We start from the raw sequence: 19,367 nt of genomic DNA on the forward strand, positions 1-19,367 counted from the left end.
TTCAGTCCCTAGATTATTCTTTTGTTTTTGGTCAATTGGCATTTACATCCCTAGACTACCATTTTCAGCCACATTCCCATTTATAAACCAGCTGCTACTCACTATAATGCATTACCATCCACTCTATCCATTTCCACACTTTTACAGTAAAGCTAATTAAAACTTCTACATACATTAAACATCAGTAGTCCACTCAGTCCTCCTCTTATCTCCTTTAAGAATCCACCACTTACCACCAGATCTTGGAGATATTTTCCTTCGTTTTCTTCTAGAAGCTTTACGGCTCTTGCTTTTATATTTAGATCCTTGATCCATTTTGAGTTAATTTTTGTGTAAGGTATGAGATAGGGGTCCTCTTTCCTTCTTTTGGCTATGGATATCCAGTTCTCTCAGAACCATGTGTTGAATGGACTGTTCTGCCTGAGATGGGTGGTTTAACAGGCTAATGAAAAATCACTTTACCGTACACATGAGGGTCTATTTCTGAACCATCAATTTGATTCCATTGGTCTATGTGTCTATCTTTTGCTGGTACCATACTGTTTTTACCATGTAGCTAGGTAATATGATTTAAAGTCCAGAAGTGAGAGTCCACCAACTTCACTTTTCGTTTTTAAGATGTTTCTGGCTATTTAGGACCCCTTACCTTTCCAAATAAATTTGATAATCATGTTTTCCTTTTATTTTAGAAATGCTGGTGGGATTTTTATCAGGATTGCATTGAAACTGTATATTAATTTGAGTAGAATTGACATTTTAATGATATTTAGTTTTCCAATCCGTGAGCTTGGAATGTTCTTCCAATTATTTAGGTCTTTTTTTTTTTTTTAAGATTTATTTATTTTATTTCTCTTCCCTTCCCCCCACAGTTGTCTGCTCTCTGTGTCCATTCACTGTGTGTTCTTCTGTGACCACTTCTATCCTTATCAGCGGCACCAGGAATCTGTGTTTCTTTTTGTTGCGTCATCTTGTTGTGTCAGCTCTCTGTGTGTGGGGCACCATTCCTGGGCAGGCTGCACTTTCTTTCATGCTGGGTGGCTCTCCTTAATGGGGTGCAATCCTTGTGCGTGGGGCTCCCCTATGCGGGGGACACCCCTGTGTGGCACGGCACTCCTTCCATGCATCAGCACTGTGCATGGGCCAGTTCTACATGGGTCAAGGAGGCCTCAGGTTTGAACTGCGGACCTCCCATGTGGTAGGCTGATGCCCTATCCATTGGGCCAAGTCTGCTTCCCTATTTAGGTCTTTTTTGATTTCTTTTAACAATGAACTGTAGTTTTCTGAATACAAGTACTTTACATCACTGGTTCAGTTTATTCCTAAATATTTGGGTTTTATCTGTCATATTTTATTTTTACCACTCTTTTGATACTTTTAGTTACTTTATTCATAAAATCTTCATTTCTAGACTCTCTTCTAGGCCTTCCTTGCCAGTTTTTTCTTCTAGGTTATAGCACACCCTTTAGCATTTCCTGCAAAGCCAGTCTCTTGGTTACAAACTCTCTCAGTTTCTGTTTATCTGTGAATATTCTAAACTCACCCTCATTTTTGAAAGACAGTCTCACCAATTATAAGATTCTTGGCTGGAAGTTTTTCTCTCGCAGTATCTTAAATATATCATACCACCGTCGTCTTGCCTTCATGATTTCTGATGAGAAATTAGCACTTAGTTTTATTGGGTATCCCTTATATGGTAGGAATTGCTTTTCTCTTGCTGCTCTCAGAGTTCTCTCTTTGTCTTTGGCATTTGACATTCTGATTAGTATGTGTCTCAGAGTTGGTCTATTTGGATTTATTCAGATGGGAGTATGTTGTGCTTCTTGGACATGGCCATCTATATCCTTAATAGGGTTGGGAAATTTTCTACCATTATTTCTTCAAATTTCTTTCTGCTCCTTTCTCTTCCCTTCTCCTTCTAGGACACCGATGACATGTATATTTGCATATCTCTTGCTGTCATTTAGTTCCCTGTGACCCTGTTCAATTTTTTCCATTCTTTTCTTCATCTGTTCTTTTGTATGTTTTCTTTCAGAGGTCATTTCTTCAAGCTCACAGATCCTTTCTTCTGCCTCCTCAAATCTGCTATTATATGATTCCAGTGTTTTAAAATTTCATTTATTATGCCTTTCATTCCATAAGATCTGTTCTTTTTCTAGGTATGCTTTCAAATTCTTTGTGCTCATCCAATGTCTTCTTAATATCCTTAATCTCTTTAGCCATCTCATTGAATTTATTAAGGAGATTTATTTGAACATCTATGATTAGTTGTCTCAATTCCTTTGTGTCATCTGGAGGCTTATCTTGTTCCTTTAACTGGGCAATATCTTCCTGTTTCTTGGTGTGAATTGTAATTTTTGGTTGGTGTCTTGGCATCTGGCTTACTAGATGTATTTATTCTGGATGCAGTTTCTCTCTTTAATTTGGGGCTTTCTTGCCCTTTCTCCCTTTCTGACTGTGTAGTAGGAGCCAAGGATGTAGTTGGTGCTGGAAGCTGTGGAGGCTGAAGCTGCCCTCATTGCGCCAGGGACCAATGCAGCATCTCTCAACTTTCTCCTTTGCCAGGGGTAGGAAGAGAGCCACAGCCACATGTAATAATCCAAGTCATGCAGGCATAGACCGTAATTGCCCACAGAGACTGATGAAGCTTCATATCCCATTCTTCCCTGCCTGGCACAGGGATGGAGCTGCAGGTTTGGGCAGCAATCTATGCTGTGCATGTCCAAAATGACCACAGTTACCCCAGTAAACTTTGAACTATTTAGTCTGTGCCAAGTGAATGTACCTGCAGTTACCCAGAGAAGCTTGAGCAAGGCCCACCAGCTTTGTTCATGCTAGAGGTGGAGTTGAAGCCTTGGCTAGGGCAACATGCTGATCTGGGTGAAAGAAAATGATCCCTATCATCGCTGTTATTTTTAGTCAGCCTGGCTTCCCCTCATGCTGAGGGTGGAGTCAAAATGGTAGCTATCAGCCTCTTCCTGACTTGGACAGGTTCAAACTTTAGCTCTTCTTAGGGTTATACTTTAGCCAGCTGAATTTACTAATCATTAGCTGAAATTGGTGGCCAAATGTCTCTTCCTCACCTGTTTTTGGGAAATGGAGCTTCCTCTTCCAGCCACAGAATAGCTCCTTGGGGGCTTGTGCCACCAGAGTAGGATGATCACCAGCCTCCTTGGCATGGCCTGTATTTTCCTGAAGAGGCTGGTACAGTTGCCCCCAGTTTTCTCCCTGCTGGAGATGGGGCTGGGACTGATGCTAGAGCTGCAATCTGATCTGGATGGGAAGAAGTCAGTCCCTACCAGCACTGTGATTTTCAGTCTGCCTAGCTTCCCCTCATGCCAGAGGTGGAGTTAAAATGGAGATTACTGGCCTCTTTCTGACTTGGACAGCATCAAACTTTAACTGTTCTTTGGGTTATAATTTAGCCTGCCAGTTTTACTAATCAGTAGCTATAGTTAGTGCTCAACTGTCCCTCCCCCATTTTTGGGAAGTGGAGCATACAATTCTAGTCACAGAACAGCTCCTCAGGTGGCTTGTGCTGACAGTGGAGGATGGGCACTGGCCTCCAGGGTGTGGAGCACTCTACGTAGGAATCTTCTTTGCAGATGGGCAGTCTCCTCCTTCCATTCTTTCAGGGATGTTGCAGGATGCTCTTCTGGTCTCCTGAAGCCCCCAAACAAGTGCTTTAGATACCTTTGGGTGATTACTTACTGTCTTGGAGAATGGGCTGACTCTAGGAGCACTTTACTTTGCTGCTATCTTGCTGGTTGTTAGCATTTCTTTTTAATGATCACATAAAAGGTAGATTTTTAAATTGAAGCTTTTAAGTTTATGACTATAGATGGGACAGGAGAAAGAATGGCTAATTCATTGTGACCACTGGTGAGTGCTGGAGATACACTTCTAGAAGTCAAGACTGTTCTAGGGTTACTACCATCAATCATGGCAAAAGGGTGACTGATTTCCTACTTCCATGACTGGTTTCTGGCTCATCTTTACCAGAAACTCCTGTTTTCAGGCCATTATTGGGTTTAATATGTTCAAGTGATTGCAAATTATGGTTTTAGATATAACTAACATAAAAAACTGCTTTATTCAATTCTTTTTCACATATAATTAGAGCTAACTCAGTGAAAATCTGCATACAAATAAAGACTTTTATTATTAGAGAAATTGTAGGTTTACAGAAAAGGCATGCATAAAATACAGAGTTCCCATATACCCTGTGATGGCCAGGGTAATGTGTCGGCTTGGCCAGGTAATAGTGCCCAGTTGGTTGATCAAACAAGCACTGGGCTAATTGTAATACAAGGACAACTATGAGCTTTAGTCATCAGTGAGTTTATAGTGTAGATAGCTGACATCAACCAGGGAGATTGCCATCAGCAATGAGTGATGCTTTATCCAATCAGTTGAATGCCTTAAAAGAGGAAGTGATTTCAGCATTCAAAGAGAATTTCCCAGCTTGTCTTTGGACAGCAATGTCTCCTGGAAGCTCATCAAGGACCTTCATTGGATTTTCATTGGAGACCCTGGTTTGCAGCCTCTCTGAAGAACCTGTACTTGTGCATTCCCTTCGTCATGTGAGAGAATCTTATAAATCTCATACAATTTACAGGTATTTCCTGTTGATTCTGTTTCCCAAAAGAACCCTGACTAATACATATCCCCCATTATTAATACCTTGCATTAGTGTGCTACATTCATTGCAATTGATGATGGAACATTTCTGTAATTGCACTATTAACTATAGTCCATATTTATGCTAGGGTTCACTGTTTGTGTTATACATTCCTATGCTGTTTTCTTAAACTTTTATTTTTATTCTAATGATATAAGTGCAACTTAAAATTTCCCCCTTTAACCACAGTCAAATATATAATTCAGTGATGTTAATTACATGCACAATGTTATGCTACCTTCACCACCATCCATTACCAAAATTTTCCCATCAGCCCAAATATAAACTCTGTACAATTTAAGCATTAATACCACCTTGCATACCCCCACCATAGCTACTACATTCTAGTTTCTGACTCTATGAAATTTGCTTATTCTAATTATTTCATATTGTATTTAAATATTTGGACTTTAGTGTCTGGCTTATTTCATGTCACATTATGTCTTCAAGGTTTATTCATATTGTTGCATGTATTTCCTTTTCATGGCTCAATAATATTCCATTGTATATATATATATCAAATTTTGTTTATCCATTCATCAGTGGCTGAGCCTGGGTTGCTTCCTTCTTTTGGCAATTGTGAATAATGCCATTGTGAACATAGTGTGCAAATATCTGTCCGAGTCTCTGCTTTTAATTCTTTTGGGTATGTACATAGAAATGGGATTGCTGGGTCATATAGTAATTTTATACTTCATTTTCTGAGGAATCACCAAGGTGTCTTCTACAGCAGCTGCACCATTTTACATTCTCACTAACCATAAATGAGTGTTCCTATTTCTCCATATTCTCTAAAAATATAATTTTGCATTTTTTATAGCTATTCCAGTGCATGTGATGTGGTATCTCATTGTGGTTTTGATTTGAATTTCCTTAATGGCTAATGATGTTGAGATCTTTTCACGTGCCTTTCGGTAATTTGTGCATCTTCTTTGGGGAAATGTGTGTTCAAGACTTTTGCCTGTTTTAACACTTATTGTTGAGTTGAAGTGTATTTCTTCATATATTCTGGATATTAAACCCTTAAGGATACTTTCTCCAATTGCGTATCATTGTTGTTTTATTTTCATGATAAATTACTTGAAGGCACAAAAGTTTTTCATTTTGATGAGGTACTTTTTATCTATCTTTTTCTTTCATTGCTTGTGCTTTGTATGTAGAGAGTAAGAAACCATTGCCTAACACAAGGTCCTGAATAGGCTTCCCTACATTTTCTTCTAGGAGTTCGATAGCTCTGGTTCTTATATTTATGTCTTTGATCCATTTTGAGTTGGTTTTTATATATAATTTTCATATGAACATTTCTCCCAGCACCATTTGTTGAAAAGACTATTCTTTCTTATTTGAGTGCATCTGCCACCCTTGTCAAAAATCAGTTGGCCATAAATGTGAGGTCTGATTTCTGAACTCTCAATTCAATCCCTTTGATCTACAGGTCTGTCCTTGTGCCAGTGCCATGCTGTTTTGGTTACTGTGGCTTTGTAATGTTTTAATGTTTTAAAATCAGCAAGTGTGTGTCTTCCAACTTCATTCTTCTTTTTTCAATAGCTTTGGCATTTTGGGGTCCCTTACCTTCCATATAAATTTGACAATTGGCTTTTCCATATCTGCAAAGACAGCTGTTGGGATTTGATAGAGATTGCACTGAATCTGTAAATTGCTTTAGGTAGAATTGATATGTCAACATTATTTAATCTTCCAATCCATGAACATGGACTATCTTTCAAATTTTAAAGTCTTTCCTTGATGTCTTTTAACAATGCTTTGTAGTTTTCTTTGTGTGAGTCCTTTACATCCTTAGATTTATTTGTGCATATTTAATTATTTTAGTTTCTATTGTAAATGTAACTATTTTCTTGATAATTCAGATTGATCATTACTAGCGTGCAGAAACACGACTTATAATTTGCATATTGATCTTGTACCACTTTGCTGGATTCATTTATTAGCTCTAGTATTAACAGCTTTGTTGTGCATACTTAAGGATATTATACATATAGGATCATATCATTTGTAAATTGGGTAAGTTTTACCTCTTTCTTGTCAATCTGGGTGCCTTTTCATTCTTTTTCTTACCTAATTGCAATGGCTGGAACTTCCAGTACGATGTTTAATAACAGACGATAGTGGACACCTGTGTCTTATTCCTGATCTTAGAGGAAATGTTTGCAGTCTTTTACCATTAAATATGTTTATTGTGGGTTTTTCATATGTGCCCTTTATCATGTTGTGGCAGTTTCCTTCTGTTTCTGGTTTTCTAAATTTTTTTTTTTTATCAAGAAATGGTGCTATATTTTGTTGAATGCCTTTTCTGCATCAATTGAGATGATCATGTGTTTTTTTCCTTTGTTCTATTAATATGGTATATAATATTTATTGATATTCATATGTTGAACCACCCTTGCACACCTGGAATAAAATCCCACTTGGTCATGGTGTATAATTCTTTTAATGTGCTGCTGGATTTAGCTTGCTAGTTTTGTTAAGGATTTTTGCATCTATATTCATAAGAGATACTGGTCTGTAATTTTCCTTTCTTACGGTATCTTTAGCTGGCTTTGGTATTATTGTAATCTTGGACTCATAGAATGAGTTAAGTAGTGTTCACTCCTTTTCATTTCTTTGAAGCATTTGAGCAGAGTTTGTGTTAATTCTTCTTGGAATGTTTGGTAAAGTTCATCTTTGAGGCCATCTGGTCTTGGCCTTTTCTTTATTCAGGAGGTTTTTGACAACTGATTCAATTTCTTTACTAACCATTTGTTGACCTATTCCATTTCTTTTTGCATCAGTGTAGTTTGTGTGTTTCTAGTAATTTGTTCATTTCATCTAGGTTATCTAATTTTGGGGGATATAGCTATTCATAGTATCCTCTTATAGTCCTTTTTTAAAATTAGAGTTTTAAAAATTCTGTTTGACTGGTACTAATATCCCTCTTTTCATTTCTGATTTTAGTTATTTCTGTTCTCTCTTTTTTCTGTCAGTCAAGCTAAAAGTTTGTTAATATTACTGATCTTCTTAAAAAACCAACTTTTTGTTTTGTTGATTCTATTTTTTTCTCTGTATTATTTATCTTCACTTTAATCTTTGTTATTTCTTTCCTTCTGCTCATATTGGCTTTAGTTTACTCTTCTTTTTCTAGATTATCCAGTTTTGAGTCTCCATCTCTAATTTGAGATCTTTCCTCTCCTCACCCTTCCTCTCCTCCTCCTCCTATGATTTACTGGAAATTGAACCCAGGACCTTGTATGGGGGAAGCAGATACTCAACCTGCTACATCCACTCTCCTGTGAGAGTTGTGATTTTTTTTTCTTTTTCTTTTTTTTTTAGGAGGTACCAGGGATCTAAGCTGGGACCTTGAATGTGGGAAGCAGGTATTCAAACACTTGTGCTACATTTACTTCCCTCTTCTTTTTTAATGTAAGCATTTAGAGCTATATATTTTCCTCTCAGACTGCCTTTGCTGAATCCCACAAGTTTTGGCATATTGCATTTTCATTTTCATTTGCCTCAAGTTATTTCCTTATTTCCCTTACAATTTCTTCTTTTGCCCATTAGTTATTTAAGAGTGTGCTATTTAATTTCCACATGTTTGTGAATTTTCCCTTTCTCCCTCTGTCACTGATTTCCAGCTTTATGCCATTGTGGTTGGAGAAGATACATGGTATGATTTCAATATTTTGGAATTTATTGAGATTTATTTTGTGACCTAACATATGGGGTATGCTTGAGAATGATCTGTGTGTACTAGATGAGGATATGTATTCTGTTGCTATAGGCTGATGTGTTCCAAACACTATACTGTTAGGTCTAGTTGGTTTACAGTATCATTCAAGTCTTCTATTTCTTTATTGATCTTTTGTTTAGATGTTTTATCCATAATTGAAAGTGATGTATTGAAGTATCCAACTATTAATGTAGAACCATCAATTTATCTCTACAAATCTGTCAAGATATGCATCACATAGTTGGGCTCTGTCGTGTATATATATTTATAACTGATATGTCTTCTTTTGAATTAACCCCCTTTTCAGTATATGGTGAGGTTTTTTGTCCTTCATAACAGTTTTTGTCTGAAAGTATATTTTATCTGATATTAGTATAGCTACCCCCATTCTCTTTTGGTTACTAGTTGCATGATACACTTTTTCCATTGTTTCACTTTCAACATCTTTATGTCTTTGAATTTAAGGTGAGTCTCTTGTAAACAGCATGTAGATGGGTCATTCTTTTGTTTCTATTCTTCTATTCACAGCCTTTTGATTGTAGAGTTTAATTCACTTACATTTAAAGTAACTACGGATATTCTATTCATGAAGTATTGTGATTAGTAATAGAAGAAAATGTGGCATTAGTGTGGAGAAAGTGGCCATGGTGGCTGCTAGGGGTAGGGAATGGGAGGAAGAGGTGTGATGTGGGGGCATTTTCGAGACTTGGAGTTGTCCTGGGTGGTGCTGTGGAAACAGTTGCTGGACATTGTATGTCCTCCCATGGCCCACTGGGTGGACTGGGGGAGAGTGTGGGCTATGGTGTGGACCATTGACCATGATGTGCAGTGGTGCTCAGAGATGTATTCACCAAGTGCAATGAATGTCTCATGATGATGGAGGAGGTTGTTGTTATTGGGGGAGGAGTGAGGTGAGGGGGGTGGGGGGTAAATGGGGACCTCATATTTTTTAAATGTAACATTTAAAAAATAAATAAAGACAAAAAAAGAATTATACTGGAAAAAAAATAAAGTAACTACTGGTAATGCAGCACTTTCTTCTGACATTTTGCTATTTTATCTTTGTAAGTTTTATACTTTGTGTCCCTTAATTATTCTATTAATACCTACTTCCACATTTATTTGATATTTTGTATTTTACCAAGTGGTGATTTGAAGCTACTTACCCCAGAAAAATATGTTCTTAAACTAAATTCATTCCTGTGTGTGAACCTCATCAAAGTAGGACATTTTGATGAGGTTTAATTTATCAAACTCAATCAGGATGGTCTTGCTACTATAACTGGAGTCCTTTATAAGCAGAATCAAATTTAGACAATGAGAGAATAAAGCCACAGGAAGCAAGAAGCTGAAGGTCAGCAGACCCTGGAAAAGAAGGGAGAGGCCAGGAGAGGCCATCATGTACATTGCCATGTGACAGAGGAGCCCAAGTCCAAGAATCAGCAGCAGCCAGCACCAGAATGCAAGTCTTTGAGAAGAAAGCATCATCTTGATGATGTCTTGATTTGGACTATTTCCTTGTCTCAAAATTGTGAGCTAATAAATTCCCACTGTTTAAGATATGGTATTTGCTTAAGCAGCCAAGGAAAACTAAACATACAGTATTGAGTTCCTTTTCATTTCTTCCATATATTTTCTTTATGGCTACCATGGGATTTAAATTTAACATCTAAATATATAACACATATTTTGTCTGATACCAACGTAACTTCAACAGTTTACCAAAACACACCATTCTTATACCACTGAGTCCCCACATCTCTTCTATTTGCACTTATTACAGATTACTTCTTTGTAAATTGTATGTCTAAAACAATACTTATTATTACTTTTTATACATTTGCATTTTAGCACCTGTAAGAAGTTAGAAGTGGGGTTACATATGAAAAAGTACAATAGTACTGGTGCTTATAACTGCCCATATGTCTACCTTTACTGCATGTCTTTATTTCTTTATGCCACTTTGATCCACTGTCTAGTATCCTTTCCTTTCAGTCTGAAGAACTCTCTTTACCATTTCTTGTAGGGCCTGTCTTGTTTATCTGGGAATGTCCTAATCTCTTTCTCGTGTTTGAAAGAAAGTCTTGCTAGATATAAAAGGCTTGGGTGACAATTATTTTCTCTCAGCACTGTAAGTATTTCAACCTACTGCCTTCTTGCCTCCATGATTTCTAATGAGCAACTGACACTTAATCTAATTGGGATTGCCTTGTACATATCATGCTGCTTTTCTCTTGCAGCTTTTAGGACTTTCTGCTTGTCCTTTACATTGGACATTTTGACTACTGTGTCTGGGCATATTTATCTTCAAGTTTATCCTGTTTGGTGTTCATCATGCTTCTTAGTTGTATAAATTAATGTTTAGCTTTTTTTCTTTTTTTCTTTTTGCTAAGTTTGGGAAGTTCTCTGCCATTATTTCTTTGAATATTCCCTTTTCTCTTTTCTCTCTTTCTTCTTCTGGGACTCCCATGCATATATTGGTATGCTTGATGGTGTCCTGTGAGTATTGCAGGCTATTTGGCTTTTTGTAATTTTTTTTTCTTTCTGCTCCCGCACATGACTCATTTCACTTCTCTTGTTTTGAGTTCACTGATTCTTTCTTCTGCCAGTTCCTAACTGCTATTGAAATCTTCTAGGGAAGTTTTCAGAATTCAGTCCTCCTATCAGGAAGGTCAGTCCAAAGCAAATGCAAAGTGCAGAATCCTCCCTGCCTTTTCTCAGTCTGTGTGTTGTCTTGGGCTTGTGCTTGCTTGAGGCTTTAGGAGTGCCCCTGTTTACAGGAATTTGAATACTCCCCTCTGTACTCCCTATTAAATTGAGTTTCTTCCTTTCTGGGATACTGTATTGTAGGACACAAAGCAGCTGAGCATTTGTCCCAGGCTGCTTTCCTTAATTCATTCATAGACTGTTTTAGTTGTCCCAAGCTGCTTTTGCCTGAGGGCAAATTCTGGGGCTGGGCAAGCCTAAGAGAAGTTTCCTCTGTCAGTATTTGTGAGTCAAACAAGGCCAGACAACCACAGTGGGAGCATTGGTTGGCCCCACATGCTCCTGGGGAGGGATGGGTTTGGGACCAGCAAAGGAGCCAGGAACTTCTAAGTCTTTTTGAATTTGCCTTCTCTTGATTTGACACTTTCCCAGCAAATTCAGCCCTTTAACTGTTCTCCATGGTTGTGGGGAAGAGTACTATCTTTAAGAGTCCTCTGCTACTTTTGCCTGATGGGGGTTGGTACAGTGACCACCCCCAGAGTCAGTCCCCCAGCTATCTGAAGTATCTGATCAAAGGCAGTGATCAGCAATTAGACTGCACACCCCCATATCTCGAGAGTCTAGGTCTTTGTATCCCACCTTTGCACCAGCAAGTTGCCCAGGAGCTGGGGATAAGGACATCACTGCTTCCAGTCTCAAGGCTGAGGGGTGATGGAAAATAGCTGCTGCATGGAGAGTGAAATTCACCAGTATTTATCATAATTTACCAACCTCTTCCTACTGCTCTTTACTGGGTGCTGCACAGTGTTCCACCAGACTCTGGAGTTTCAAAATAGTTGATTCAGACAGTTCCTGCCAATTCAATAGTGGTTCTCGTGAAGGGACTGATTCCTGGAATTTCTTATTCTGCCATCTTCCCACAGTCCTTCTCAAAACCATTTCAAAATTCCAGGTTGGAAAGTGGAGTGTGGGCTTATGACAAAAATGTTGACCATTTCCAAGGACTTCAGCTCATGGGAAAGATAGGTTTGTAGTGGTGGTGGGAGGAAGGGGGAAGGGAGAGAGGATCTGACGTATCTTTGAGGATTTCAGTGGGACAGCCCATTTCTTAAGTCTTTGTGAGAGAGAACTATCATTCTCCTTCATTGTGTCTCTTTTATCTCTCTTATCTTCAAGCATCTAATCAAATCATGGTGGGAGATGGTGGTGGTTAAGAGTTGAGAAAACCATAGCTCAACAGGACTGGCAATACTCAAACTATTTGACTCATGCTAGTACACATGTGAAATCTCTTCAAATATGTGGAGGTTGCTGAGAAACAACAAACTGTCTATATAACTTTCAGACATAAAAGATGAAATTTACAAACACTGAGCATGTCCCTAAAGAAAAGAATACCATTAATGAGTAAATTGCTCTCCTTCCTGAGATTGTTAAGTTTATGGTTATTGCAAATTACCTTAAATGCCATGCTTATCATCTTCATGATTTTGTGGGTCAGGAATTTGGGCAAGGCTTGGCTAGATTTCTTCTGCTTTAAGTGGTATTGACTGAGATCACTTAGTGGTATTCAGCGGGTGGATGGGCTGGTCTGGATGTTCATTATCATATCTGATGCCTGAGCAGAGAAGCCTGGAAAGTTGAACTCAGCTAGGACTTTCGATCAGAGCATCTACATGGGCTTTTTCAGCCCATGGTCTGAGCCCTCTGGTCTCAGAGAAATTTTTCATGGAAACTCAAGGTGTCCATGCAAAGTGGAAGCTTCCACTATCCTAAGGTGTTTTTCCCACCACACTTTAGTGATCAAAACTCTCTTAGAGTCTGCCTAGAATCAAGGGGAGGAGATGAAACATACACTCCTTTCAACGGGACGAGCGTCCAAAATTTTATGGTCATTTATAATCGGCCACCTTAACATAACCAATTCTAAATCTAATTGTATTTTTTTTTTTTTTGCTGTACTTTCCCACTCTTTAAACTTGCTCATACCCAGAGAGAAGAGGAAATGACTCTCTTTGTATTATAGGCATTCATATTTACTAATAGGAAATATTCATTAGGACTCCTTATGTTTGAGTTAGTTTTAGGGCTGATGAAACATTACTTAGATAATTACTTAAGTCGGAAAACAATGGTTAGTGTAAAAATTAATGGGGGTTGTTATCAGCAGCAAGCTTATCAAGCACCTTTTTTAAAAGGTTTGTTTTCTTTAGAGATAGAAAATGCTTAGTATTAGCTCTTGGCAATTTCCTTGTGCTTTTTTCTGCTGCAACTAAAATGTTTTTATTTTAGATTTATTTATATGTTTGCGTTTACAAAGTGATTTCTGACAGACACATTAAAATTTTTCATTTTTCTTGTTTACATTCTTCCGTAGAGATCTAAATGATTATGAAGGTAAAACATCTCACATAAGGAGATGAGGTGCTGAAAACAGAAGGAAAAACTTGTCCTAATGTGGGAAGGAGATTTTCCTGAAGCAACTGGTTGTCTTGGCTAACGAGTAGGAGAGATTTGCCTTTAAGACAGAGGTGAGCATGGCCCTAGGGACAAGATCCTGCATCTTCAGTGGTCTTGCACCTGGTAAGTACTCTTGCCTGCTTTAAGGACTTGTCTGTTTCTATGCTTCTCTGTTTTTTGACTTGGGTGGCCCCTCACCTCCCACCTCTTCTGCTTTATCCATTTTCCATCCCCAAATCAACTGTGACCACATCCTGATCTTACACTTTCTTCCCTGACTTTAGTTAGGCATTCTGCCCAAACTCTTTTGGTCTTAACCACTCCTTGACCCACATGTAGTTCTTACTTCCTTATTCCATTTGTTTTCTAGCAGGCTCTATAAGCCCCACTCCATAACCCAACCCAGAAAGAACATTCTTGCTCCTTGAAGTGTTCCAACTCTGACTCTGCACTTCTGGACTTGCCTTCTGCCTTTTCTCATTGGATGCTCACCATCTTATCATGAATGATGGATGGTTAGATGGATGCTAGGAAAAAAGAATGGATAGATAGTTGGAAGGATGACTGGCTAGCTGAAATGGTGAATTGGAGGGTGGTTGAGCTGGTTAACCATTTATTATCTTTACAATAACATCGGCTGGATGTTCATAAGCTATGACCTTTTGCCTGGAATTCTGTGAAATTTCATTGTCAGTGAGTCTTGCACAAATCCTATTCCCTTCCATGTTCCTGTTATAAATTTCAACATTATTTAATTTATTGTTGTATTGCAGCCCTTTGAAGAATCTTGAAGTTGGTTTTACTTCATCATTATTAAAATTCTGGGGAGAAAATGAGACATTTAAAGAATATGCAGTATATGATTATCCTGAAATCTAAATTAGTTTTCATTGTCTACATCCAACCCAACCTTGATTTACCATGATATTTGACTTCCTGGGCCTTATTAGCTTCTTCACCAACAGTTTGGAATTAATTGCTTACCTATTTTACAAGGTTTATCTGAGGTTAAATTACTTAAAATATGTATGAATACATACAGTGTCTATCATCTATGTATTTCAAATATTTATACATACATACAATCTCTATCATCTACCTATATCTATGTATCCATATCTATGTATAATAGATACATAGACTATCTATCTATCTATCTATCTATCTATCTATCTATCTATCTATCATCTGTCATCTATCTATCTATCTGGTTTTATGTGTATCATTGTTGAAGTTTGTTTGCTATATCCCCTGGAAGAACTTTCTGGAAACAGTAAATATTGTTACTCTTCCTTTGCCACTGATGCTCTAAACTCAATCAAATAAGGAAGTGTTCAATGGCACAGAGGACCAGTACAGACAGAAATTACAGTTCAGAGTCTTTGCTGCCATATAAGACACATTGCTTGTTACCATTGCCAAAATATGTTTAGAAACAGAACATCATTACATAGCGTGGGAATACCAGCTGTCAAAGTGAATGGGCTGTTTCTAAGGCAGGAATGGTGGATAAGTTTCATTCGAAGTCCACCTTTTAGCAGTAGATACTAGTTGCCCAGGGTACTGTTTTGAGAAGGATTATAAGGCCCTATCTGAGCTGTGGTGGTTGAGTGATGCCTGCTATGAATATGGCGCCACCTATACATGTTTGCCATATATTTCCCCTCTCTATCCTAAGACCTTAACTGGTGTTCATTATGATAGGTCTCCATGCAGGGTTGTCCACTCGTTTTCCATAATAATTCATGAGATCATTCATGGGACAGTTATCTATGGAGATTTTGCAATTTCTAGAACCTAGCTTTTGAATTAAGTATGCAAACTTCCTCTTTCAATGAATGTGGTTAATGATATGTAGAAAGAGAAGTGAGGAAAGCTAACTGTGACATCAATACTTATTAGAGTAATCTTCTTTAAAGGAGAAATGCTTGTCTTCCTATCCAGGATAGGTTGTCTACTGCTGAGAGGGGAAGGTTTTTTGAACAATTGTGTTTAGTATTATGATCTACTGAAAATTAAGAGAGTTCACGTCTGTGCAGATACAAACATAATGAGATTAATTTTATTTTAAGCATCTATTACATTCTAGTTAATAAGAATACACTGGGTCAAGCCAGTTCAATATTCTGGCAAAATGCATTTCATTTTAAAATTGGATATTGAAGGCTTGGCAAATGCTACGAGATTACTAAATGGAATTAGATATGTTGTACCTATAGAGGGCACCAGCTATTCCTTATGGACTCCTGGCAATAAAGAAACAGTCTCAGAGACCTAGAAATGAGGTTATATGGATATACTTCATTCTGACTTTTCACCCAGCTTCCTTCCCACTCCTCATTTTGTGTGTGTGTGTGTGTGTGCGTGCACGCTAAGAATAACAATCTCTTGACCTAAATCATGCCCTAGGTGTATCATTGGGAAATTCTAATCATAAATCAGCCTTGCAAATAAATACTAGGCAGCCTTGTCTCCAGGAGTACTGGCACATGCTATAAATGATGTGAGCATTGTCTTTCATTGGGTCTGATGAGCACTGGCTGCTTACAAGGCTTATCCCATATAACTTTTCAGCACATGAGTGCTCAGCTGAGATCTCAATACAGGCAATTGAAGGACAAGAAACAATTAGTGTCTGTTCGTCCTTCCACGCATCTGCTCACTAAATCTGCCAGCCTCTCCAATAAGTTGGGCTTATTCTATTTCTACAAAAGTACCTGGGCTTGGGTCATTGTGGAAAGGAGACGATTCCAGGGACACAGAGGATGTATAATCACAAATTAAGGAGGCCACTTCCTCATTCTCCTTGTCCTAAATCAGCCTCATTACTTTCTTGAATGGAATCCGAGAAAGGGTTAAGGTAAGGGATATTGGCTCCTGCTGATCAAGGCACAGTGTGACATCTATAAAATGCACCATAAAATTACATTATTTAATAGATCTGAGTATTGCACCTGCTTTCTTATCTCTTCTTAAGTGATTAAGTTTCCCACAAATGCAATTTGTTAATATGGGGACACATCTTCTCAAAAGGTAAATCTGTGAAATTTGGCAGGCAGTCGCTTTGCTGCAGGTGCAAGATGAAAGACCTTTCCCTGGCTTTGCCAAGAAGAAAAATGATCTTGTGCTCAATTTCTGGGTAAAAAAAATATCCTGACAGAGGAAAGAGCCTGACTCCAAGAAAGGGGGATAGAGTTCTAAGGCTCAAATCCTATGTATTCCTCGCTTTTGGGGGATGTGTTACCCCCAGTAGACTGAGTGAGGAATCAGAGTCTTATTTTAAATGAGGCCAGGTAGTGAACACATTCCCCTGCTAAAGGAAATCCTCTGATGTTTGGAGCTGCAGCCATTTGCGATGATAAATGATGACTTTTACTCTGATGAGCTATGAGAGCTTAATTAGAACTTAATTAAAGCTAATGCTCAAAATCCTTTGGAAGCTGGAGCAATTAAAAGCTAACTTCCATGCTGCGTGGCCTAGGTATGGAAGAGTATACCTTTGAAATCTCTCCTCTGGGGCCCTATTCAGTCCCATTTAGGTCTTCACATCTAAATTAAAGCAAGAACAGATTATTTTTGCATTAGAATTTCCTAAGCCAAGAAGACAAGGGGCCGAGAGCCTGGGTCCCTCTCAGCCTCCTGCAAGTTTATGCAGAGGGTCGTCTCTTAATCGCCAAGTCCAGCTCGCCATACACATGTCTCAGGGAGTCGCTGGTCATGCTGGCTATCAGCTTCCGAGGGCCTGGAACCCAAGGTTGACACACTTCTTCCCACTGCACAGTGGCATTGGGCTGGATTTCCCTTGAAAGGAAGGAGAAGAGAGGAAAAGGTGTTACTCTCTGGTGAGGAAACAACACTGAGAGCCCCTGCCTAGGTCATTTGTTCTCTTTCTTTCCTTATGGAGTGGATACCACTGAAGAGCCTGGTTGACAGATTGGGTAAATTACAATCCAAAGAGAATATTCCGGATGCTCTGCCAGAGCTGGTGAGTGGCAGTCCTACAGGGCCACAGTTCTTTCCATTTTAAAGTGTCCACTGACTTCCCAGTAGATACACTCCATCCAGGATGTGAATGTGAGGTGCGGCAGATTGAATTATGTACCCTGACAATAGACATATTCTTCATCTCAATCCATGTTCCCGTAGACGTGCACCCATTGTAAATAAGACCTTTCGAAGGTGTTATTTTTAGTTAAGGTGGGGTCAGCTGAATCAGGGTGGGCTTAATCCATATTATCAGACAGTTTAAACAGAGAAGTTGGAGAAAGCCACATGGAGGAGTCAGAGGCTTGACGTTCAGTAGATACTGGAAGAGTAGACCAAGGAGAAAGAAACAGCCATGTGATAGAGGCAGAGATGCAAGCCAAGGGACCCCAAGGATTGTGGCAAGGCAGCACCAGAATGCTAGATTTTGGGGAGAAAGCCTTAGTTTTTCTAATACCTTGATATTGGACTTCTAGCCTCCAAAACTATGTGCCAATAAATTGCTTTTGTTAAGTCAACCAGTGGGTGCTATTTGTCACAGCAGCCTGGAAAACTAAGACATGGGGCAAGGTCACAAGCCAACCAGAGTCTAGCTCATCCCCAGCCCCCACATTAGCCTAATCCATATGAGTGATCTTCTTTCTCAGCTCACCTTTTAGCACTTTAGTTCCCTCTTGGGATTAGAGTTATGCCTGAATTCCCCAGCTGACTTGGCTGAGGTCCTGACACCCTAATAAACCTTGTCAATCTCCCTGGGATACCTTGTTCCCAGGCCTAATGCCTGGAACATAACCCTGCTCACTGCCATCTGACTTTGAATTTCTAGTTATTTGTAGTTGCTACGTTCTATAAAGTCACTACAAACACTGAACTAGTGAATCCTGAACTCTTTGGGGGGAAATATGGGGAACTTCTGGTCAAGACATTTTCATTGACCAATCAATAAATAAACTTGTTTTATATGTATTTGTGCTTAAAGACAGCTTATTTAATATACATTAACAGCAAACTTTTGGCCAACTAACTCATGCCTGAGCGAAGCTTATCTAACACAGACATCATAGCATTCTTACACTTAGGAATACTAGAGAGCATTTCAGAATTATGCTTCTGAGTCATTTTAAAAAGGGAAATCAACAAAAAGCACAAAAATGCAGAAGATACTTGCTTATACTTTGAAAGCTAACAGGAAGGCAGAGCGTCACCTTGTTTGCTCTCAACTGGGGACACACATGTCAAGCAACTCTTACTTTAGCTGCTCTGAGCTTGTCTTTGAATGACCACAAAAGGACTGTGAGTACTGATTTGGAGGTAATGAATTTTAAGGAACAGGCAAAATTCACAAATATGGAATCACTGAGTAATGGGGATCAACTGTATATATGTTTGTGCCCTGTAATTTGTAATCTTGTTTCAACCATCAAATTGGATAGCTCCCTCCTTGCACCTTTCTGCTACTCCACTGCCGCCAATGCCCCAGTCCATCCTGATAGCCTGGCTAGCCTTTCCAGGTGAGGGGGTCTCCCCCTCTTCCCCGACCTTGCTCTGAGTCTTCACCAGCCTCATGACCTTGCTTGCTCCAGTGGATGCCTGATATCAATCTGGGTTAGCTGGGGGTTACTTTTCTCTTTCCACAGGAGGAAGATATCACATGCATGTTTTATTTGTGTGATAGCCCATGGAAATTAAAGGTTAAATAAATGAAGTAACATTTTCAAGATCACAAGGTTGGTGTGAGATTTGAATCCAGATTTATCAGATTCCCAGATTAATATTAGTTCTCCTAATGTACACTGTATTTCATAATACTTCCTT

The 19,367-nt window shown here is 38.8% G+C and overlaps 1 protein-coding gene across 2 annotated transcripts in view; it reads right to left on the reverse strand.

Moving 5' to 3' along the window:
* Positions 1 to 15,602: 15,602 nt before the first annotated feature.
* F13A1 (coagulation factor XIII A chain) overlaps positions 15,603 to 19,367 on the reverse strand; it is a 167,072-nt gene continuing 163,307 nt past the window's right edge. For both annotated transcript variants that reach the window (XM_058285190.2, XM_058285191.2), the window contains exon 15: positions 15,603 to 17,369. In XM_058285190.2, the coding sequence (XP_058141173.1) occupies positions 17,216 to 17,369 (154 nt within the window). In that variant the 3' untranslated portion in view covers positions 15,603 to 17,215. The remainder of the gene's footprint in view (positions 17,370 to 19,367) is intronic.

The sequence above is a fragment of the Dasypus novemcinctus genome, chromosome 22 (assembly GCF_030445035.2).
Source record: "Dasypus novemcinctus isolate mDasNov1 chromosome 22, mDasNov1.1.hap2, whole genome shotgun sequence".
Taxonomy (NCBI): Eukaryota; Metazoa; Chordata; class Mammalia; order Cingulata; family Dasypodidae; genus Dasypus; species Dasypus novemcinctus.